General features: G+C 41.9%; 1 protein-coding gene across 2 annotated transcripts; it reads right to left on the bottom strand.

Moving 5' to 3' along the window:
- Positions 1-5,252: 5,252 nt before the first annotated feature.
- EIF5A2 (eukaryotic translation initiation factor 5A2) lies at positions 5,253-15,919 on the bottom strand. Of its 2 annotated transcripts, none has more exons than XM_005299253.4 (5): positions 15,680-15,919; positions 14,951-15,130; positions 12,851-12,955; positions 10,893-11,024; positions 5,253-10,022 (listed from the first exon to the last, which is right to left on the bottom strand). In XM_005299253.4, exons 2-5 carry the CDS (start codon positions 15,113-15,115, stop codon positions 9,963-9,965), a joined length of 462 nt encoding a protein of 153 aa, XP_005299310.1. In that variant the 5' UTR covers positions 15,116-15,130; positions 15,680-15,919; the 3' UTR covers positions 5,253-9,962. The 2 variants fall into 2 exon arrangements, with proteins under 2 accessions (XP_005299310.1, XP_005299311.1); XM_005299254.4 differs by having other exon boundaries at positions 14,951-15,127; positions 15,680-15,834.
- Between the last annotated feature and the right edge of the window lie 3,291 nt (positions 15,920-19,210).

Raw genomic sequence — 19,210 nt, 5'->3', positions numbered from 1 at the left:
TTTCTTCTTTCCTGGCCCCACAAAAGTCAGGGTTGTAGCTTGATTGCTTCTGTATCTTTATCTTCCTTCCCACCAAGTCCAGTTTCCCCTCCATTCACCTCTGAATGGCCACTATGTGCAGTTTCTTCCTGCATCTCCCAAGGAACTAGAAAACTGTCTTTTTATCCTTCTTCCAACTTCCTCCTTCGTGATTATGATCTGGAAAAACCTGTTGGCAATACTTGGGACAGCATATGTCAGCATATGTCAGGTGGCTATTGTGACGGGTTATCCCTCCACTCTGGGGTGCCACCTGATATACTGGGGTACCACTGAGCCCACTTGTTCCATCAGCCTGGGCTCTCTTATCTTGTCCTGCTGAGCCAGGCCCTCACACCTCCTCCAGCACACACAGGTAGGGACACACCCAGTACTCAAGTGCACACCCGTCTCTGGAGTGCAAACCCAAAATATCATCTTGCGCTGCACAGAGAACTGTACAGCATAAGTGTGTGAAATTCGCTCCCTCCCTCAATGTGGAGGAAGATATGCCCAGCTTGTTGCCTCCCCTCCCCAGTTATGAATTCCACAAACTGGTTTTAGAGAAAACAAAAAAGTTTATTAGCTACAAAAAGATAGATTTTAAGTGATTATAAGGGATAGCAAACAGATAAAAGCAGATTACCCAGCAAAATAAACAAAAACTTAATTAAGCTTAAGATACTAAAAAACTGGTTACAAGTAGTAGTTTCTCAATGTTGTTTTAGGCAAATTGCAGAGGTTCTTGTAGGCAAGATGCTCTTGCTTGCAGCTTAAAACTCCAGGTATTTCTTTCACAGGCCAGACACCTTCCCAGCCTGGGCTCAGTCCTTCTCCCCTTCCTGGCTTTGTTTCTTAGATGTTTCCAGCAGTCATCCTGGGCAGGGATTCAGTGAAGAACCAACCCTGATTAAGTCACTACCCTGCCTTAAATAGGTTTTACATATGGCGGGAACCCTTTGTTTCCCAGTGTGATTTCCTGGTTTCCCCCCGCCCCAGGAAAAATACTGGTGTTCTATCATGGAGTCCAGTACCAGGTGACACGATCACATGACCCTGCAGTGTCAAAGCAGCCATGAGTCAAAAGTTTATTCGCAGTGTCCACAGGAAGGCTTTCCAGGAAGGTGATAAACATCTTCTAAGACATATTGTTCTCTCTAATGGCCCGTCCAGACTGACTGCATTCTGTCTGGTGGGCGTTCCCCAGGTGTAAACCCACTTGTAATTGATAGTCAATGTTCCTAACTCCAGATACAGAAATGATACATGCATACAAATAGAATAATCAGATTCAGTAAATCATAACCTTTCCAGTGATCTCACATACCTTATATTTTTTGTGCAAGATAATATGATTATAGCACAACTATAACAGTATTTCTATTAAGAATATGGGGTGGTGTCACAGCTATACAGCCAGATTTGTAAAAAGAAATGGCCTGTTGTCACTGCTGCACCTATGCCCACATGTACATCAACTGGGGCATCATCATCAAATGCTGGTGGCCTGATTTTCAGCGCACCTAATGAGCAAGACAGTTGAAGCTGGCTCACTTATGCACCTACACAATTCTTAGAATAATAGCTGCAGAACTCAAAAAAAACCCCAATCCACACACACAACAGAACAGGATGTGTGTAAATATTGCCACAATTCAGGGCAACTGCATGTGTATGTCCCCTCTGTGGTCCCTTGAGGCTGTAGGCTCCCAGCACCTCAACCGTCATGTGACTTGGGTAGACCTATGAGCCTCTGGCCCTCCTGTCTAGTATTTTTCCCGATGGTGTTACTTTTCTAGAGGTGTTACAACTGGAATGAATTTGCCTAATCACCCACCATTACTCTTAGTTCCTAGAGGAGCAGTGGTCACCTTCCCCCATGGAATTACATATGATCCCTGACCCGCAATGATACATTAACTTAATACAGTCTGAGCTCCCCAAGACAGTTCAGGAAATTGCCATCTCTGTCATACCTACACAACAGGCAGCAAGTACTTCATAACTTGAAAGTTCATTGAGTCCTCATCGATGACCACAAAATTTCACATAGGGTGGTGAGAGATTCTATACAATTTCATGTCTAAAAGCCAAGTGACTATATAATAGCCATATGCCAATTTAAAAATAAGTAATACCAGATAGTTACACCACAGAGACTGTAATGACTAACAATTAAAATGTGTACAAGAGTTAGTGCCACATATTTTTTTTCTTTTTATTTAGAAACATAAAACATACCCACACAGTCTCCGAGCACACTATTAATTTTTAAAAGGAAATTTGTCTTACCTGTGAATTTCCATTCAAGTACAAGACATCTTCTCCATGGTTAGGGCACTTATCTGGGAGGTGGTAAACCTGCAGTCAATTCCCTGCGCCTCCGGCAGAATGGGAATTTGCACTCTCAGCTCCCACATCCTGTGTGAGTGTTCTAACCACAGGGCTTTTGGGTATAGGCTGCACCTTGTTTTTTCTTGAGAAAAGACTGACCTGCTTTAGGCACCTAACTTCAAGAGAGGGTTCATGGCTGTGAATCTGAAGGGTAGAAAGGCACCTCCCTTTAGCCCAGAGTTAGGTGCTTAAGTCATTTGAGGGGCAGGGCTTAGACCAGGGGTAGGCAACCTATGGCATGTGTGCCAAAGGCGGCACGCGCACTGATTTTCAGTGGCACTCACACTGCCCGGGTCCTGGCCACCACTCCAGGGGGCTCTGCATTTTAATTTAATTTTAAATGAAGCTTCTTAAACATTTTAGAAACCTTATTTACTTTACATACAATAGTTTAGTTATATATTATAGACTTATAGAAAGAGACCTTCTAAAAACATTAAAATGTATTATTGGCATGCAAAACCTTAAATTAGAGTGAATAAATGGACTCGGCACACCACTTCTGAAAGGTTGCCGACCCCTGCCTTAGACTCTACCCTTCTCCTCAGCATTTTCTACTGGCTAACTCAGGCAACTCCCCACTTAACATGCTCCCTTTTTTGAGCACCTCACTCTTCTCAGGCATTGTATAGGGAGCCCTGATGCATAACTTGGGGTTGTAAATTCCACTTGGAGGCAGGGGGCCTAAAAGTTAAGCACTGCAGTGCTCAGCCTAAATCCCTCTTATGAATCCCACACTTAAGTGCCTAAATTACATGGGCTTTCAATAGGACAATACTCTTGAAAATTTTAGCCCAAGTTGTGTTGAGTTAATCCATTGAGGTTTATACAATCAGTTTAATGCACACTTTCTATGCCTCTTTGGTGAGCTATGACAGCCAGCTGTCAAAACAATAAGAAACATAGGCAGGCCCATCAAGAGAAATTTGGGGCATTAGTACATCATGTTCAGTGGAGCCCCACCTCCTCACATTTCACTTTATTTACATAAATGTTTTGGGGCTTCCCCTGTGCTCAGGGGCCCAGTACAATTGTCTCTCCCTCTCATCAGCTCTCAGTACAGGACTCACTTAAGAGAGGAAGTTGCATATGCCCAGTTCACACACAAAAGCATTATGAACATGTCAGAAATTAGCAAAGTGCTATCAATTTCCCTTGCCAGCAAAGTGAGTCTAGGAGGATCTTTACAATCTTGCTGTCTGTGCTGGAACAGCTCAGAGGACTTGGAAAAGAATGTGCTAGATTTCTAGAAACAGGTAATGAGGGTGATAGTGGTGGTGAACAAGCATGTGGACAAGGGTGATCCACTGGATAGTGTACTTAAGTTTTCAGAAAGCCTTTGACAAGGTCCACTACCAAAGGCCCTTAAGCCAAGTAAGCTGTCATGGGATAAAAGGGAAGGTCCTCTCATGGATCAGACCTAGATTTAAAAGATAGGAAACAAAGGGTAGGAATAAACAAACAGCCAGTTTTCAGACTACCGAGAGGTAAATAGTGGTGTCCCCCATGGATCTGTACAGAGACCAGTAGTAAGGTTGTCAATTTTGGTTGGCTATATTCCTAGAGATTTCATCACATGACAATCTTTAAAGATTAATTTTAATGCTGGAGACTCCAGGCTCATCCTGGAGGATTGGAAGCCCTAACCAGTACTGTTCAACATACTCATAAATGATCTGGAAAAAGGGGTAAACAGTGAGGTGGCAAAAGTTGCAGATGATGAACTACTGAAGATAGTTAAATCCAATGCAGACTTTGAAGAGTTACAATGGGCTTTCACAAAACTGGGTGACTGGGCAACAAAATGGCAGATGAAATTGAATTTTGATAAATGCAGCAGTCAAAAAAGCTAACAGAAGGTTGGGAATCACTAAGAAAGAGATAGATAATAAGACAGAAAATATATTACCTCTATATAAATCCATGGTACACCCACATCTTGAATACTCCATGCAAAGTATTCATTCCCCCTCAAGAAAAAAAAAATATACTGGAATTGGAAATGGAAAAGGACAACAAAAATGATTAGGGGTATGGAACAGCTTCCATATGAGAAGAGATTAAGAAGACTGGGACTTTTCAGGTTGGAAGAGAGCTAAGTAAAGGGGTATATGATAGAGATCTATGAAATCATGACTTGTGTGGAGAAAGTAAATCTGTTATTGACTCTTTATTAATAGGCAGCAGGTTTAAAAACAAAAGGAAGTATTTCTTCACATTATGCAGTCAACCTTTGGAACTCTTTGCTAGAGGATGTTGTGAAGGCCAAGACTATAACAGGGCTCAAAAAAGAACTAGATAAGTTAATGGAGGATAGGTCCCTCAATTGCTATTAGCTAGGTTGGTGTTCCTAGCCTCTGTTTGCCAGAAGCTGGGAATGGATGACAGGGGATGGATCACTTGATGATTAGCTGTTCATTTGCCCTGAAGCACTTGGCAGTGGCTACTGTCGGTAGACAGGATACTGGGCTGGATGGACCTTTGATCTGAGTACAACCATTCTTATGATGCCTCTTTGCAGCCTGTCATGCTATTTGTTTGTTGTTATGTTAGAAGCAACAGATTAGTAAAACCTTCTCTCCTGATTAGAGAGAACACAGCAATATGAGCAATTATAAAGGAGCACGACTGCAGCATCCAGAGAGCCATCACCGTTCTTTCTAAACTATCATTCAGTTTGTTAGGAAAGTATTCTTCCAACATCAGCAAAGCTTTTACCTAATCACATACAAAAAGTATTTCCTGATGAAATCAGGTTCTTATATCATGCCTATCACTATGGTATTTCTTTATTCTTGGAGAAATTTACAATATTCACATGTCAAGAAATAGTCACTATAAAATGTTAAGAGTTTGATTTTATTTCTTTTGACAGGAAAGTCAGCACTCCCCCCCCCGCCCATCCCCAATACAACTTTGACAAGCCCTTCTAGTTTAAAAAACAAAAAATGTTTTTCACATGGAATGAACAAATGTATTGCTAAAGGTAGTGAATAAAAATAAAAGGTATTTCAAGACTGGACCTTAAGTTTAGCTTCCACTATCCCTCTTGCTGTAACTAAAAGTCAAATTCACAAATATTTCATAGAAACATTTTAGCCAGCTTCATCATCTAAATGTTAAAGGGCCTTCTTTCAACCATCTTTTGTAAGCCAAACTTCCCTTACTCTTAGGGACTGAGAACTTCACTATTACACAAATGAAAGATGTACAGTTATACCTTTCAAGTTATTGGTTTTAAGACTTTAAAAAGCAAATATATATTCTACAATATATAAATATTTGAATCCTTCTAGCTGATAACCAATAAGTCCATTTGCTCACTTAATCCCTAAAGACTAGATACAATAACTTACAGGGTGTTTTCTTTTTGCTATGATTAGTATGATGTCATTGCATAAATACAGTAATTAAAACTTCTCTTCCCTCTCCCTTTTTAAAAAAATACATTGACTAATACTTGATATGTTTATCATATAGAATAATTTGAGAATAATGGGGTATCATTTATTTTACAGTAATATGCAGCAAGCATTTAAACTAAACAAGAGAGTTTCTAAGTTTACACTGGTTATTTACTACAATACAGAATCACCCTCAAAAGCCAAATACTTTAGGGTTAGACTACAGATGTTAAAATGAGACTCAAGAAGCTCTAAATGGACTGTGCAAAACTAAAATTCAACCATATGTTTAGCATAATATATTCATTAAGATTTATACCTTCATTAAAATTGTCTTGATGCATAAAATTCAATGCGATACCCAACTGCCTTAATAGTAAGGACATACTGAATCTTCCTTTCCAAACCTGAATTCTTGTAAAACTATATTCTAATTATCCAACAAAAAGTGTATTTTATTGAATTTTGAAGCCCATTTAATATTTTAACATGCTTGACTTCAGTAAACCTACTAACTACAATAGTTTGACCTAGTCCCAAATGTGATTCTTTTACAGATTATGTAGAATACAGTATTCTGAGATTATATAGACTGCACCATCTCGGGAAAGCTACAGGTGACTATGAATCAGAAAAACCCTGTAAGAGACTTGCAAGCAGTTACTGTTAAAATAATGAACTTCAGCCCTGAGAACAATGCATTCAAACCATGGCTCAACTGGCAATAGTCTAGTTGAAAAGCAACCATATCAAGCAAAAATTAAAAGGGTCCATTTAAGTTGTTAAATAATATTTATCAACACTTGAGGCAAAAAACAGCCTATAGTACATTTAGAGAATTGAAAAGACAAAAACCCTATAAAGACTGGTGCCATAAAAGTGTAACAGTAAGTGAAAATATTTCCTACACCCCCTAGTTTTCCATCTTTTAATTTAGGGAATTGCAGCAGCTGCTAAGAGTTTGCAGTTTTCATGTTCTGGTAGCAGCAAGTTAATAAAAAACCCCTTAATTTAGAAGCTAGTAGTACAAACCAGGTAAATAGATGAGATCTGTTTTAAAGTGAAGCTTTGAGAGCAAGAAATTCACCTCATGACATTTCTGATCGAGATTCCAGGAAGATGCAGCAGTTTGAATTGCTACTAGTAGCAATTCAAAGGTTTATTGTAAATATGACTTGACCGTAAGCTGAAATAGCTTGCTATTAAAGAAATAGCTCAAACATTGGTTTTAAGTTTAGTAAAACATAATACTGTAACTTAACTGATGAAGTGTCCAAGATACTAGTAATAGATTAGTTTTCTCCAGGCAATTCCATATGTATGATGACCTAATAATTACTTTCATAGATCTCAAAGTGCCTTACAAAGGTGGATAAGCAATAGGTATTTAGTCATATGCAAGACTGCTAGAGAACCAGCCAACAGAACAAACTCTTGCTTGGAGAAGTACTGTCATCTCAAACCTACATTTTGAAGAACTGCAGGCAGTGGTTAGTAGAACTGCCTTTTAGCCTTAAGAAATCTCTCAATCAAGGGACTACTTTGAGATAGCTAGTCCTATACTTTCCAGACACTTGTGGATGAGCTGCATTCAATGTCTGATTGCATCAAATGTTTTAGTTGCATATGAGACCTTTAAAATTGTACTAACACGGTAAGATGCTACACTAGCTGAATTTGTCCAGCCTTTGAACTATATTTTAATATAGTTCTAGCAGCCAGAACTTGCATTAGCTTGGTTATGTCAGTGCTAGACAACCTAGCTGGTTGCAGGCACCTCATCTTATCCTTAAGACCAGGTCCAGAGGCACTGGTTTTTATTGACCCACACCATGAGATATTGACACATAACAAGCACTGCTGTTCCCTCCTACCCTCCACTTCCTGGTGGGGTACAGGAAGACAAGGAGAGCATTGAGGTTTAGCTCTTAAGAAAGCACTATAGTTAACACAGGTTTCAGCCTGTAATAGGGTGCAGAGCCTTGTTTTAAGAATCAAGTTTATTGTTGCATACGAAACAAGGTGCTATTTAGGAAGTTCAATCACAATGCCCTGTAAGCAAGGCAGAACTATGTAGTGATACTTGACTGCTGTAAGGATAGTTACAGTACATTGTGCTTTGAGATGGATTAGGTAGCTATTTATTGCTAGCCTGAGCTGGATGCTTGTCCCCCTCTATCATGGTATACTAGGCACATGCATACGGTCAGTGTGTGTTTTACTTTTCATCACTCAGGTTCACTGTAGTCTACCAGGATATAGACTAAGTTTCATATACAAGTTCAACTCATAAGATAAGATAGTTGCTCTACTCCATTTGCAAGGGCAGTATTCCAAGTATTTAAATCATCCCAAATTAGTCAATAGCCATTGAAGCTTAAGGCAAGTTTATAAAGTGGTTCATTAGAAGTAGGCTTGGAAGGACAGATTTTTAAATAGCCATTTGACCATGCTCACAAACCAACTAAAATGTCTACATTGATAAACAAAATGTACAGATAAAGAAAAATGCTGCTTGAAAACTTAGTTTGATTTAAGGACATCTAACTAGATTTTGACACGTGATGTTGGCCATTTGTGTTTTAGAGATTTATAATTAACTGAATCTCAACATCTGCTGTCATTAAGTAGACAGCTCACCCTGCTCCCAAATTTCCTACAACTGAAATTTAAAGTTTGATAAAAATGCTTAATATAAAAAAAAAATCTAGTTCTGCCAAGACCCATTACAGGGAAGTGACTTGAAGTTTAAGCCATGAACTAGTCTGAGAACGAATTTATAGTAGAAGAATGAAATTCATGTGTAAGAGCACCATACAGAAAGCACAAGATGCTAAGTTAGTGACAATTCTGTCAGTTTTGCAGAGCCTTTCATGTTTGCCATTAACAAGTTAACAAAGTCATGCCTAAATACACATTTTTAAATGAGTCAGGAACTGCTGTGTTGATGGCAAGCTACCTATGTAGCTTCTGCCATGTTTATTTCTAGAACAGTTACATGTAGTAACTTATTACTACTACTCCCCTATTTGAGCAATGATTATGTTTTATATTGGTGTCTGCTGTGCCTATATTTTATTTATAAATGCAAAAAAGTTTGCATTTGAATAGTTAGGTTGCCTTTACACATGAAGGATGTGCATTTAAGTTCCAATGCTACAATTCATTTTCAAAGAAAAGTGGTCAAAAACCTATACTCCTTGTGCTACAAAATCCAAGTAGTTAGAACCTGAACATTTACACCTAACACTGGAAGCACTGCAAGAGATTCCTGTGGAGTTAGTCACTCCTTTTTATAGTTTAAGATAATACAATAAGAGCAACTGAACTGCATTTTTCTATTTTTATTATTTAAGTCTGACAAAGGCCTCAAGTGAAAGTCTCACTTTAACATCTAATCCCACCTACTTGTGCACCTTTAATCTGGCTATGTAACATCCAACCAACATTCTGACTGCCTGCCTACACCAAAGGCAGATTGACATTTTTATAAAGTTACAATAAGCAAGCCAACAAGTTGGCAAAGGGAGATTATAACAAGAGGTAATACAGTTAGTTGCACATGGCCACCAGGACTTTGTCAAGCTAATTGGCATTTTTTTTTAATCACTTGAGTTTCATGGTCTAAGAAATGTGATCAGCACCCACAATTCAATGAGAATCCCAATTCACAAGATATGAATGTCTAAGTTAAAACAATTCTATATTATGTCAGTTCTAGCTAAATGTTATGGCAAAAAAGCTAAATACTATTTATGTTCTAGGTTAATTTAGAATCCTAGATACCATCTACTATTTTATCTAAAATCCCCTGAATACTGTACATTGTCTGTTCACAGACAGACATGTTTTGCTCAAACAAATAAAATATACCTGCTAATGAATGAAACCATCAGGTTTCTTGGACCCATGAACTGAAACCTACAGGCATGTTAGTTACACAATTCATAAGGAATTAAAACCTCAGTGATTATGAAAATTGCCAGTCAGCCTGCAACACTAATCCAGAATCCAGCACTATTTTGAAACAATCCAAAAAGAAATGAGGTTGCTTGTGAAGGCCATAGCTTTGGTGACAATCAGAACCAAATTTAAGATCTGTGGTTTGTCTGGACCTGAGCAATTGCTCGAGCCTGGAGATCCCATTTATTTGCAGGGCTTTATGGCTACAGCATATTCTTCGCTCATTGCACACATGACTGACACCTAGAAGACAAAAGATAAACATTAAAAATGTATGGATAACACTTAATCACAAGAGACTTAAACCCATGTGATAAAAGGCACCCCACTGAAAACTAATGTTGGAGGGACTCCTATCCTACCTCCTCTTGTTGAGAAGTAGCAATAACTACAGATAACATGGAAATGTATTTAATCTGTCTTTAATACAAAAAGTTTTCTACCCCTGGTCATTCCATCTGGCCCTATGATGCATTCTCTCTGGATAGGCATCCCTTTCTTTGCCCTGCTGCTTGGTCATCTGTTAGTGACTGGCAGCTCTAGGTTCTTCTCTCATAGCAGATGTTAGAGACAGCTAGACCTATCTATACTGACAAACCCTTCTAGTGGAGATGCAGTTTATACTAGCAAGAGTGCTTTTGCTCATAAGCTGGATTTCCATTAGAGCTTTTATATTTATAGCTCTGTTGGGTAATGGTGTAATACCCCCCTCCCCCCCCCCCCATTGCCCCAATGCTCAGCCCACATCACTATGCCAGCAAAACTGAAGTTTAGACCAGGCCTCAACTTGGCTTGTAACTTCTAGTTTGTGGAACAGCAAAGCATCTGGACACATGCAAATGCAGCTGAGGTGAGAACCAGCAAGCTTTCCATCAACCACAGAATGGAGACCACTGTTAATTGCTTGAGCTGGGCTATTTAGGTTCATTTCGAAATAGCTATACTCCTAAATTTGGTAGGAAGGAGTTTCAGAGTGTAGGAAATTGGTATGCTTCCAAATTCAGATTGTGAGAATAAGAACAGGACCATTCTTTATCACAGACTCTTATGGAAAGTATAGACACCCTTTAAAACTTGCCCTTTAGTGGCACCTTGATTGCTTTCTGTTCTTACCTGTACATCTTCACCTGCATTGTATTTCCCCTCTATTTCTTTGCCTAGATCACCTTCTGGCAGCTTCAGATCCTCACGAACTTCACCGCTTTCTGTCAGCAGAGAGAGGTAGCCATCCTGAATACAGATCAGCTACAGGGAGAAGTTGGTTTTTAGAAAATTCATACTGCTAATTTGTCTGACTAGCAAGATTTGCTAGTTTGTATTAGTTCAGTATCAAATATTGAAACTAGGCCATCCCCTTACTTGCCGCTTCTAATATTAAGGTAGTTTGGAGACAGATTCGGCATTAGTCATGTTAATTTTGTTGCCTAATCAGAATACAAATCATGACATTTGACAGTTTTAAATGATCTTTCAAGAGAAGGATTGAAAGCTATTAGCTTCTGCTAAACTAAGTGAAGTTGCACATTTGTTTTCAGTGGTCAAGTTATTAAGCACAGGGGTAATAGAGTCCTGGATGGTAGCACAACTACAAAACAAATAAGCTGACTTGATGAGTATTTCTCTAGGCCATCACATCAGATTCCATTTATCTGAATGAACCACTGCAGTGGTTTTTAACTCTAGCTCTTAAGTGCTGCTTTACAAGGCACACACAAGGTGAGTCAGGAAGAAAATTTTAGACTGCCATTTTCTGTATGAAAGTTAAGCTATTTCTAATTTTTGAATGGTAATAGTTAAGTAACTAGCTTTGGACACCAAAAGGCTAGAATTTCCCATAAGACTATCACATATGAAAGTTCATATATCCTAACAGATCTAGAGAGGGCCTTACTTCTCAGTAACTTACTAGAGGGACCTCTAAGTGAAGGTAAAGAACCAGGACAATAGTCCTAAAAATACAAGTGGGAAGCTCAAGCTCTATAAAATTGTGATTTAGTATTTGGTATGTAGAACCAACAACTCTGAAGAAGAGTTACTATCCAGGACATGATGCACACCAGGGCAATAAAGAACAGTCCACCTTGATTAGGAGGTTTAGCATTAGTACTCTAGCCATGTGACCTTGAGTTGGCCAATTAATACTAATTGAGGATGTCATTTCATCTGGACAGAAATCAACTAGTGACTTTAAGGTGAAAGCCACCATATTTTGCTACCATCCTCCATAAAAACTCATTACTTCAGAGTGATCCATCTTTTGACTTCATTTGCACCAAGTTAGCTGACTGAATGTCTAGTGTCCCTAACTCAGTGCACTCTGAATTCATCACAGCTGTCGCTTCACGCAGACTAAAAGCCTTAATAGAAATGACGAGGCTAGAAACTTGACTATCCTAAGATGTCAATTATGTTATGTCAAAGTGAAAACTAGACTGGCATGTGGCAAAGATTTGAGGTCTAGTTAGTTTGTCGGCATCCTTCTAACACTTCAAAAAAGTTATCAAGTTAACAAAAGGAAATTTGTGAACCAGTTCCCTGCATCTACACTCCGATAGTGTTCAGGAGGATCAGAATGACTTTGAAGCAGTGCCATCTAAAAGGTTCGAGTCAATTTCAATTCAAAAGAAATTCAATAGGCAGAATCAGATACAGCCAAGAGTAAATGTGCTGCTCTAAGGAAGTCCAGAAGTCTTACCCAAGATAGTCTTTTCTAGCCCCTATAGTAAAGATACTTTCCCATCCTCCGGTATATAACCATTCTCCTTTCCCCATTATAGAGTCATATTACCATCTTGTACTCCCTGACAGCATAATGAAGTTATCATCCCAGACTTCAGGCCAAAGTTTTAGAGTGCACTGCTAGTATGCTCAACAAGGGAGTAATAACTACCCTCAGAAGAGAAAGAAAAAGGGTCTGAAGTGGGAGAAGCAACTTTTTTTTAGTTTCAGCTAGCTAAAAAATTTTGACATGCAGTTTAGGAGTGGAGCTAATTTACTTGTAGTAACTGAAATTTGTCATTATGGCAACAGTTAGGAAGCTGTCTAAAAGCACCATCGGTAAACAGACTCACTTGATAGTCATTCCTCTTGATATTTGGAACATCCATGTTATGAGTGGATGGGCAGATATCTTCATATTTTTTGCCAGTGAAAATATCAATACCAACCAAATGAACCTGCAAGAACAGTAGTAAAGAGCAATTAATTTTTCTCCACTTAGGATCAGTCACTGGCAGCCTGCTGTTCAAGGCAACAGTTCAAGTTACTGGTTCATTTTACACACAAAACCAATTCCACTTGAATGGGAGGGGCAAGAATTTTAGTCCAAGAGTTTATGGGTAACCTGAAAAAGAGAAAGTTCTGCTTGCACCCTTTCCCCATCCCTGGTCACATATGAAGATGGTTTGAAATATCTGTCATAAAAGGAGGAGAGTAAGAAAATTAGAGCCTTGGTATCCCAGTTCTACAATGACATCACTAGATTTGAGACTAAGGCTATGCGGGTTAGGAGTGTGAAAAATATTTCACTCCTAACTAGTGATGTAATGCCAAAAGGTCTCTTTTCCCAAGCCTACAGTAAAAAGTTTGTGCTGGCATAGATATATACTTACAAACCTTAGCTTGGGCCAGCCTGAAAGATGAGAGGGAAATGGGATTTAAGCCTGTCTCCCCCAGTATTAGGGGCATTTCTAGAAATGCCCCAGTATTGCCAACACCAAACTAACCTATTCACAAGTCTTTTTGCTATGGCTTTAGATGTGTTTGTGCTGTTACATGTCTACGCTAAGACTCCCATGATGTTCAGCTCAGTCTGGCATAGTATTACCACAATGGAATGTAGACTAAACCCTGGTATAAACCAGGCTATCAACTGTTAACTCCAACTAAGGTCTCTGTCCACGCTCTTAAACATCAGAATCTGGGCTGTTTCCAGGACACTTAACTAAGACACAAATGAACAAGGTGGTTACCTGCCCTTATCTTTATTTTGGTAATTCTTTCAGGGCATCTTAGCTGCTGGGAGGCACTGAAGACATTAAACTAGCTTTAAGAACGGTTTCTAGCGAAAGATACTAACCAAAGGTATGTCTACACTATGGCCTCTACGGCTGCACAGCTACCACAGCACATATGCTCCCTGCATCAACGGAAAACATTTCCCATTGATATAGGTAATCCAACACAGCCCTGAGTGATGTAGCTAGTCAACCTAACAAAATGTAGGCCAAGCCTGAGGGTCTGATAGGAACTTTTTAAAGCCATGAGAGTGTGTCATTCCCCCCCACACACATCTCCTTACTGCTCCCAGGGGTGGGTGTAGGTGTAGGTCTTAGATTTTTTTTGTATCTTTAGTTAATTGCTGTTAGCCTCTATTGTTTAGTAGACAGACATACCATAGACTTCTACTTCAAGTGTAGTGAAGACTTAAGTACTCAATTAGCATGTGGTAAAAGCCAAGTATTTGTCACCTAGAACAGAGGCAAGGGGGTGTCTACACCAGCCTTCAAAAAAACACAGTTAAGTAGATCAGTTAATTGCTAGTTAGCAGAGACAAGGACTAGTGCAAAGTATGTCTACTTAGCTAAGCCATATAGATGGTCTCAGAAAGTGGGGGGGGGGGGGGGGGGGGGGGAGGGGAGACTCTTCCCCATAGTACTTTACCTTAACTCTAGATTTTTGTCTAAATTAGGATTTGGAAAGTCTATTAAATGTGTTATATGGAGTCTTTTAATATGTCAGAGGCACTGCCAGTTCTCTACAGTAGGCTGTTAACATGCATTACTCAACACCTTCCAAATCCTCCTTTAGGCAAAGGCTAGTCTAATCCCTCTACCTTCTCAGAGCACTTCCATCAAGTCAATAAACTCTAGTTCATCCCCATGTAAATTTCAAGAGTGCTCAAGCAAAAGGCATACATGGGATCTTGTCTTGAATATTACCCCCACTGTTTATCATTTGCTGTAGAGCTGGGATTGAATAGTACAGAAAACTTGCTCTGAGGCATGGGCACACCAGTATTATGTACATAATAATTCCATAGCTAAGGATCTGACAGGCGATATGTGCAATGTGTGTTTATTACACACCCTATTTATATAAAAATAAGTAATTGAGGGAGGAGATATTCAAGCCCAAAAGCAAAGGTATGAGAATGTGCCAGTCTTGTTTACCTTGGCATGACCATGTTTGCCGGTTTTAGAGGTTGACATTTCTACAATTTTGCAAGGACGTCCCTTGAGCACGACAAAGCCGTTCTTGCGCAGCGCAGAGCACTGCATGGGGTAGGTGGAGGAAGCACCAGCATCTCCAGTCGTGAAGTCAATCTCATCTGCCATGGTGCGCTGGGTCTACTAGAAAATAAGGAGAGGATGCAGATTTTACCAGCAAACCAGACAGCTTAGAAACACGTGGGAGGGAGGGTCCCAGAGCTCAGGCTACAACCCGAGCAGTTGCACAGCAATTAAGCAACCCCTTTAGCCCGGGACAGCCGCGAGAGTTTATCTGCAGTGCACATACGCCCTGCCCCCGCGCTGAACGCAAAGCTGGCTGGGCGCAAGGCGGGTTGCTGGCTGCCCGGGCAGCACGTGCTTCTCGGCAGCCCCTCAGCCGGGCGCAGGGTCCGCCTGCCCCGGGCCGGACAGTGGCGCGAGGGAGGCCTCCAGGACACCCGGCCCTGCCCACGTGCCTGTGGCAACGCCGCTGCAGCGCCCGGCCGGAGCGCGGAGACAGAGCCGCCCTTGCCACACACACCGTGTGCGGGGGGCCGAGGAGCCCCACGCCGGGCCCAGCCCCCGGGGAGGGTGAAGGGCCCCAGCCTCCCACGGGGCTCCCGGCCCGGCCCGACCCCGCGCCGGCAACTCCCGCGGCCGGGAGCGGCGCGCGCCAGGCCCGGCTCTTACCCGCCGATTGGAAACGGAGCGTCGGTCGCTGCGCACACGCGCCCGGCCTCTAGCACTACAGCAGCCGGGGAGGAGGGAGACAGGACAGAGCGGCACAACCTCACGCGCACTCCTCTATTCCCTCGCCCACCCCCCCACTTCCGCTTTGTACCCGCGGGCGCAGCTCTCATTGGCTGCCAGGAGGCCAGGTTAGGCGGGGCTCTGAGTGCCTCCGCCCCTTCCATGTGACTCAGCGCGCACAAACTTCCAGGTCACCCGCGCGCCGCGCCCCGCCCCTACCGTGGCGATTCACCGCCGCTCAGCATTGGTTGGAGTCTGACCACGTGGTGCGGAAAGTTCGCTTTCTCCCCCCCCTTGATCCGCTCCTCCTCCACATGCCTTAAAGAAACAGCACTTCCGCTTGGGGCGTCTCTCCAACCGGAAACAGGTTTGCCCACAGGCATGTGGGGATGATCCGCGTCTCGCCTACTATGGAAAGCGGCTTGGGTCACAATACCCCCTCCACCAGCAGCTTGTCATGTGACGCTGGCGGCCATTACTACCGAGGCAACTTCAAAGCGTGTAAAGGGGCCGGTTTGGTGCTTGCCTTTTGCAGGCAGGGGGCAACGGCGCCGCGGCGCGGCCCTGCCACTGAGCCAATCCACCGTAGCAGTGCCCCCAGGCAAGGCCCCTGAACCCTAGGGGTGGGGCCCCTTCCCCGCAGCTGTTCCGCCCACTATGCCGCCTGCTCCTGGGGAGGCCATGCTGCCCGTCCCTGCTGTAAGGGCCGTCCCTCCTTTGGTGCCACACATCCTGGCGGGGCAACTCCCCTTAGCGCCTGCCAGGGGTGCACATTCTGCAGGACTGTGGCATGTAGTGTTGCCAGAGTATTTAAAAAATAAGAAATTGTTTTCTTAGCCCTGCATTCCTCCTCTTCCTGATGATATCATTATTATTAATAAAAACAACAAGGAGTCCTTAAACCTGTCAGTATTAATAAGGAGTAATTACCTACATTCACCACAGGTATTTCTTGCTCCTTTTTGCAGCACTCAGCAATTCCTGATCTTGTACAGAGATGGAAAAAATAAGGGATGTTCCTTGTAATAAGGGACTGTTGGCAACCCTAGACATAACTGGCATGTCCCCCCACCGCCTATGAAACACCAGGCCAGGAGTGAGACTCTCCCCTTGCATTCCACCCTTGCTCCATTTCAGAGTTACTAGCCAAATCCTCAGAACACTAGCTCAGAAGCAGCTATCGCTCACCCAACGGAGAGAGAGGGTGGGCCAGAGTTGACCAGGCTGACTTTGCCACACTGCCTTTCAGATAAATTGGCCGAAGTATGCTTGTCCAACTTACACCATGTGGATCTTTGTCTCTTTCTAGTGGTTAGATGCATACAGAGGTTTATGAATCTGCTACTACCACCATCCTGATGTGTACTATTGTTGTGCTCTTGTAATGGTTTATGCTTTGAGATCCCAGGTTCAGTTCACATAGCTGAGTGAGGAAGGGGCATCGTATATTTGCTATGCTCTTTTTAACTACTAGGTCGTACTCTGCTAACAGATGCAGGAACAGAACCCAGGAATCCTGCTACCCAACATTCTAATGCTAGTTCACAAATAAAAATAACAAGTAGTCCTTGTGGCACCTTAGAGACTAACAAATGTATTTGGGCATAAGCTTTCATGGGCTATAACCCACTTCATCAGATGCATGGAGTGGAAAATACAGTAGGCAGGTATAAATATACAGCACATGAAAAGATGGAAGTTGCCTTACCAAGTCGGGGGTCAGTGCTAACGAGGCCAATTCAGTTAGGGTGGATGTGGCCCATTCCCAGTAGTTGACAAGAAGGTGTGAGTATCAACAGAGGGAAAATTATTTTTTGTAGTGACCCAGCCACTCCCAGTCCTTATTCAGGGCTAATTTAATGGTGTCAAGTTTGCAAATTAATTCCAGTTCTGCAGTTTCTCACTGAAGTCTGTTTTTGAAGTTTTTTTGTTGAAGAATTGCCACTTTTAAGTCTGTTATTGAGTGAACAGGGGGATTGAAGTGCTCTCCTACTGGTTTTTGAATGTTACAATTCTTGATGTCTGATTTGTGTCCATTAATTCTTTTGCATAGAGACTGTCCAGTTTGGCCAATGTAAATGGCAGAGGGGCATCGCTGACACATGATGGCATATATCACATTGGTAGATGTGCAAGTGAACGAGCCCCTGATGTTGTGACTGATGTGGTTAGATCCTATGATGGTGTCCCTTGAATAGATATGCGGACAGAGTTGGCAACGGGCTTTGTTGCAGGGATTGGTTCCTGAGTTAATGTTTTTGTTGTGTGGTGTGTAGTTGCTGGTGAGTATTTGCTTCAAGCTGAGAGGCTGTCTGTAAGCAAGGACTGGCCTGTCTCCCAAGGTCTGTGAGAATCAGGGATCGTCTTTCAGGATAGGTTGTAGATCCTTGATGATGCGCTGGAGAGGTTTTAGTTGGGGGCTGTAGGTGATGGCTAGTTCACAAATAGTTGTATTAAAGCTTGTTATATCCCCAGTTCAGCTACTCCTCATAGAGGATAACAGCATGGCTCCCACACCAGTCACTCCTACCTGCTGACATGTCTAGGAGGAAAAATACATTTGTTAGTTTGAGAACACAGGAATAATTATTAAAATGAATTTATATTGCAAAACATTATATTTAGAGGTGAATTTGGGTGTTAATATTTGTTTTGTTATTCTATTTTCAGTGTTTGTATTCTGCTTAACAGAAGCTGCCCCTTTGAAAACAAGGTGGGGCTGAGGGTGAGGCTCGAAGAAGTCAGAGTAGTGTGGGGGGAAGTGTTGCTTCTGTATGCAGAAATTGGAAGACTCATGAATTAGCCCATATCTACACTACGGGTGCTGCAGGGGCAGAGCTGCAGCTATGCGTCTGTGGCACTGTAGCATAGACACTTCCTACAGCAACTGAAGGGTTTTTTTCCCGTCAGTGTAGGTAATCTACCTCCCTGAGTGGCGGAGCAATCAACGGAAGAATTCTTCCATTGAGGTAACTGCATCTGTCAGTTTACCTATGGTGCGGTGGTGTGAATTTTTCACAGCCACTGAACAACATAGCTAGGTCACTCTAAATTTTAAGTGTAGACCAGGTCTTAGCCACCTTGCTTTAGCCTAAGGGCTTATCTATATGGGGCATTTACCAGCATAAGTATGCTGATAGAATTATACTGCTATAGTTATGCTTCTACATTTCCCCATGTAAATAAGCCCTGACTCGACAGAACGTGACCACAGCAGTTGAGTTCCACATCCTGGCTGTCATGCCCCATGTCCACACTGATGTTGTATCTAATAATGAGAGAGACAAAGATTTATAAATAAAGAAAGATATCCTATCTCCTAGAACTGGATTGAAAGGTCATCAAGTCCAGCCCCCTTCCTTCACTAGAAGGACCAAGTACTGATTTTGCCCCAGATCCCACCCCCTCAAGGATTGAACTCACAAAGCTGGGTTTAGGAGGCCAATGCTCAAACCACTGAGCTATCCCTTC

This window comes from Chrysemys picta, chromosome 9 (genome assembly GCF_011386835.1).
Source record: "Chrysemys picta bellii isolate R12L10 chromosome 9, ASM1138683v2, whole genome shotgun sequence".
NCBI lineage: Eukaryota > Metazoa > Chordata > Testudines > Emydidae > Chrysemys > Chrysemys picta.
Note: the sequence above shows the minus strand (reverse complement) of the source record. Positions and strands in the feature narration are given on the sequence as shown.

What these genes read in the sequence shown, in the direction of transcription:
- EIF5A2 (XM_005299253.4), bottom strand. Translation starts at nt 15,115, where the DNA reads ATGGCAGATGAGATTGACTTCACGACTGGAGATGCTGGTGCTTCCTCC. An exon ending in GCAAACATGGTCATGCCAAG is followed by an intron (nt 12,956 to 14,950) that starts GTAAACAAGACT and finishes CTGTTCTTGCAG; the next exon opens with GTTCATTTGGTTGGTATTGA. An exon ending in TCAAGAGGAATGACTATCAA is followed by an intron (nt 11,025 to 12,850) that starts GTGAGTCTGTTT and finishes TTCTCCCTGTAG; the next exon opens with CTGATCTGTATTCAGGATGG.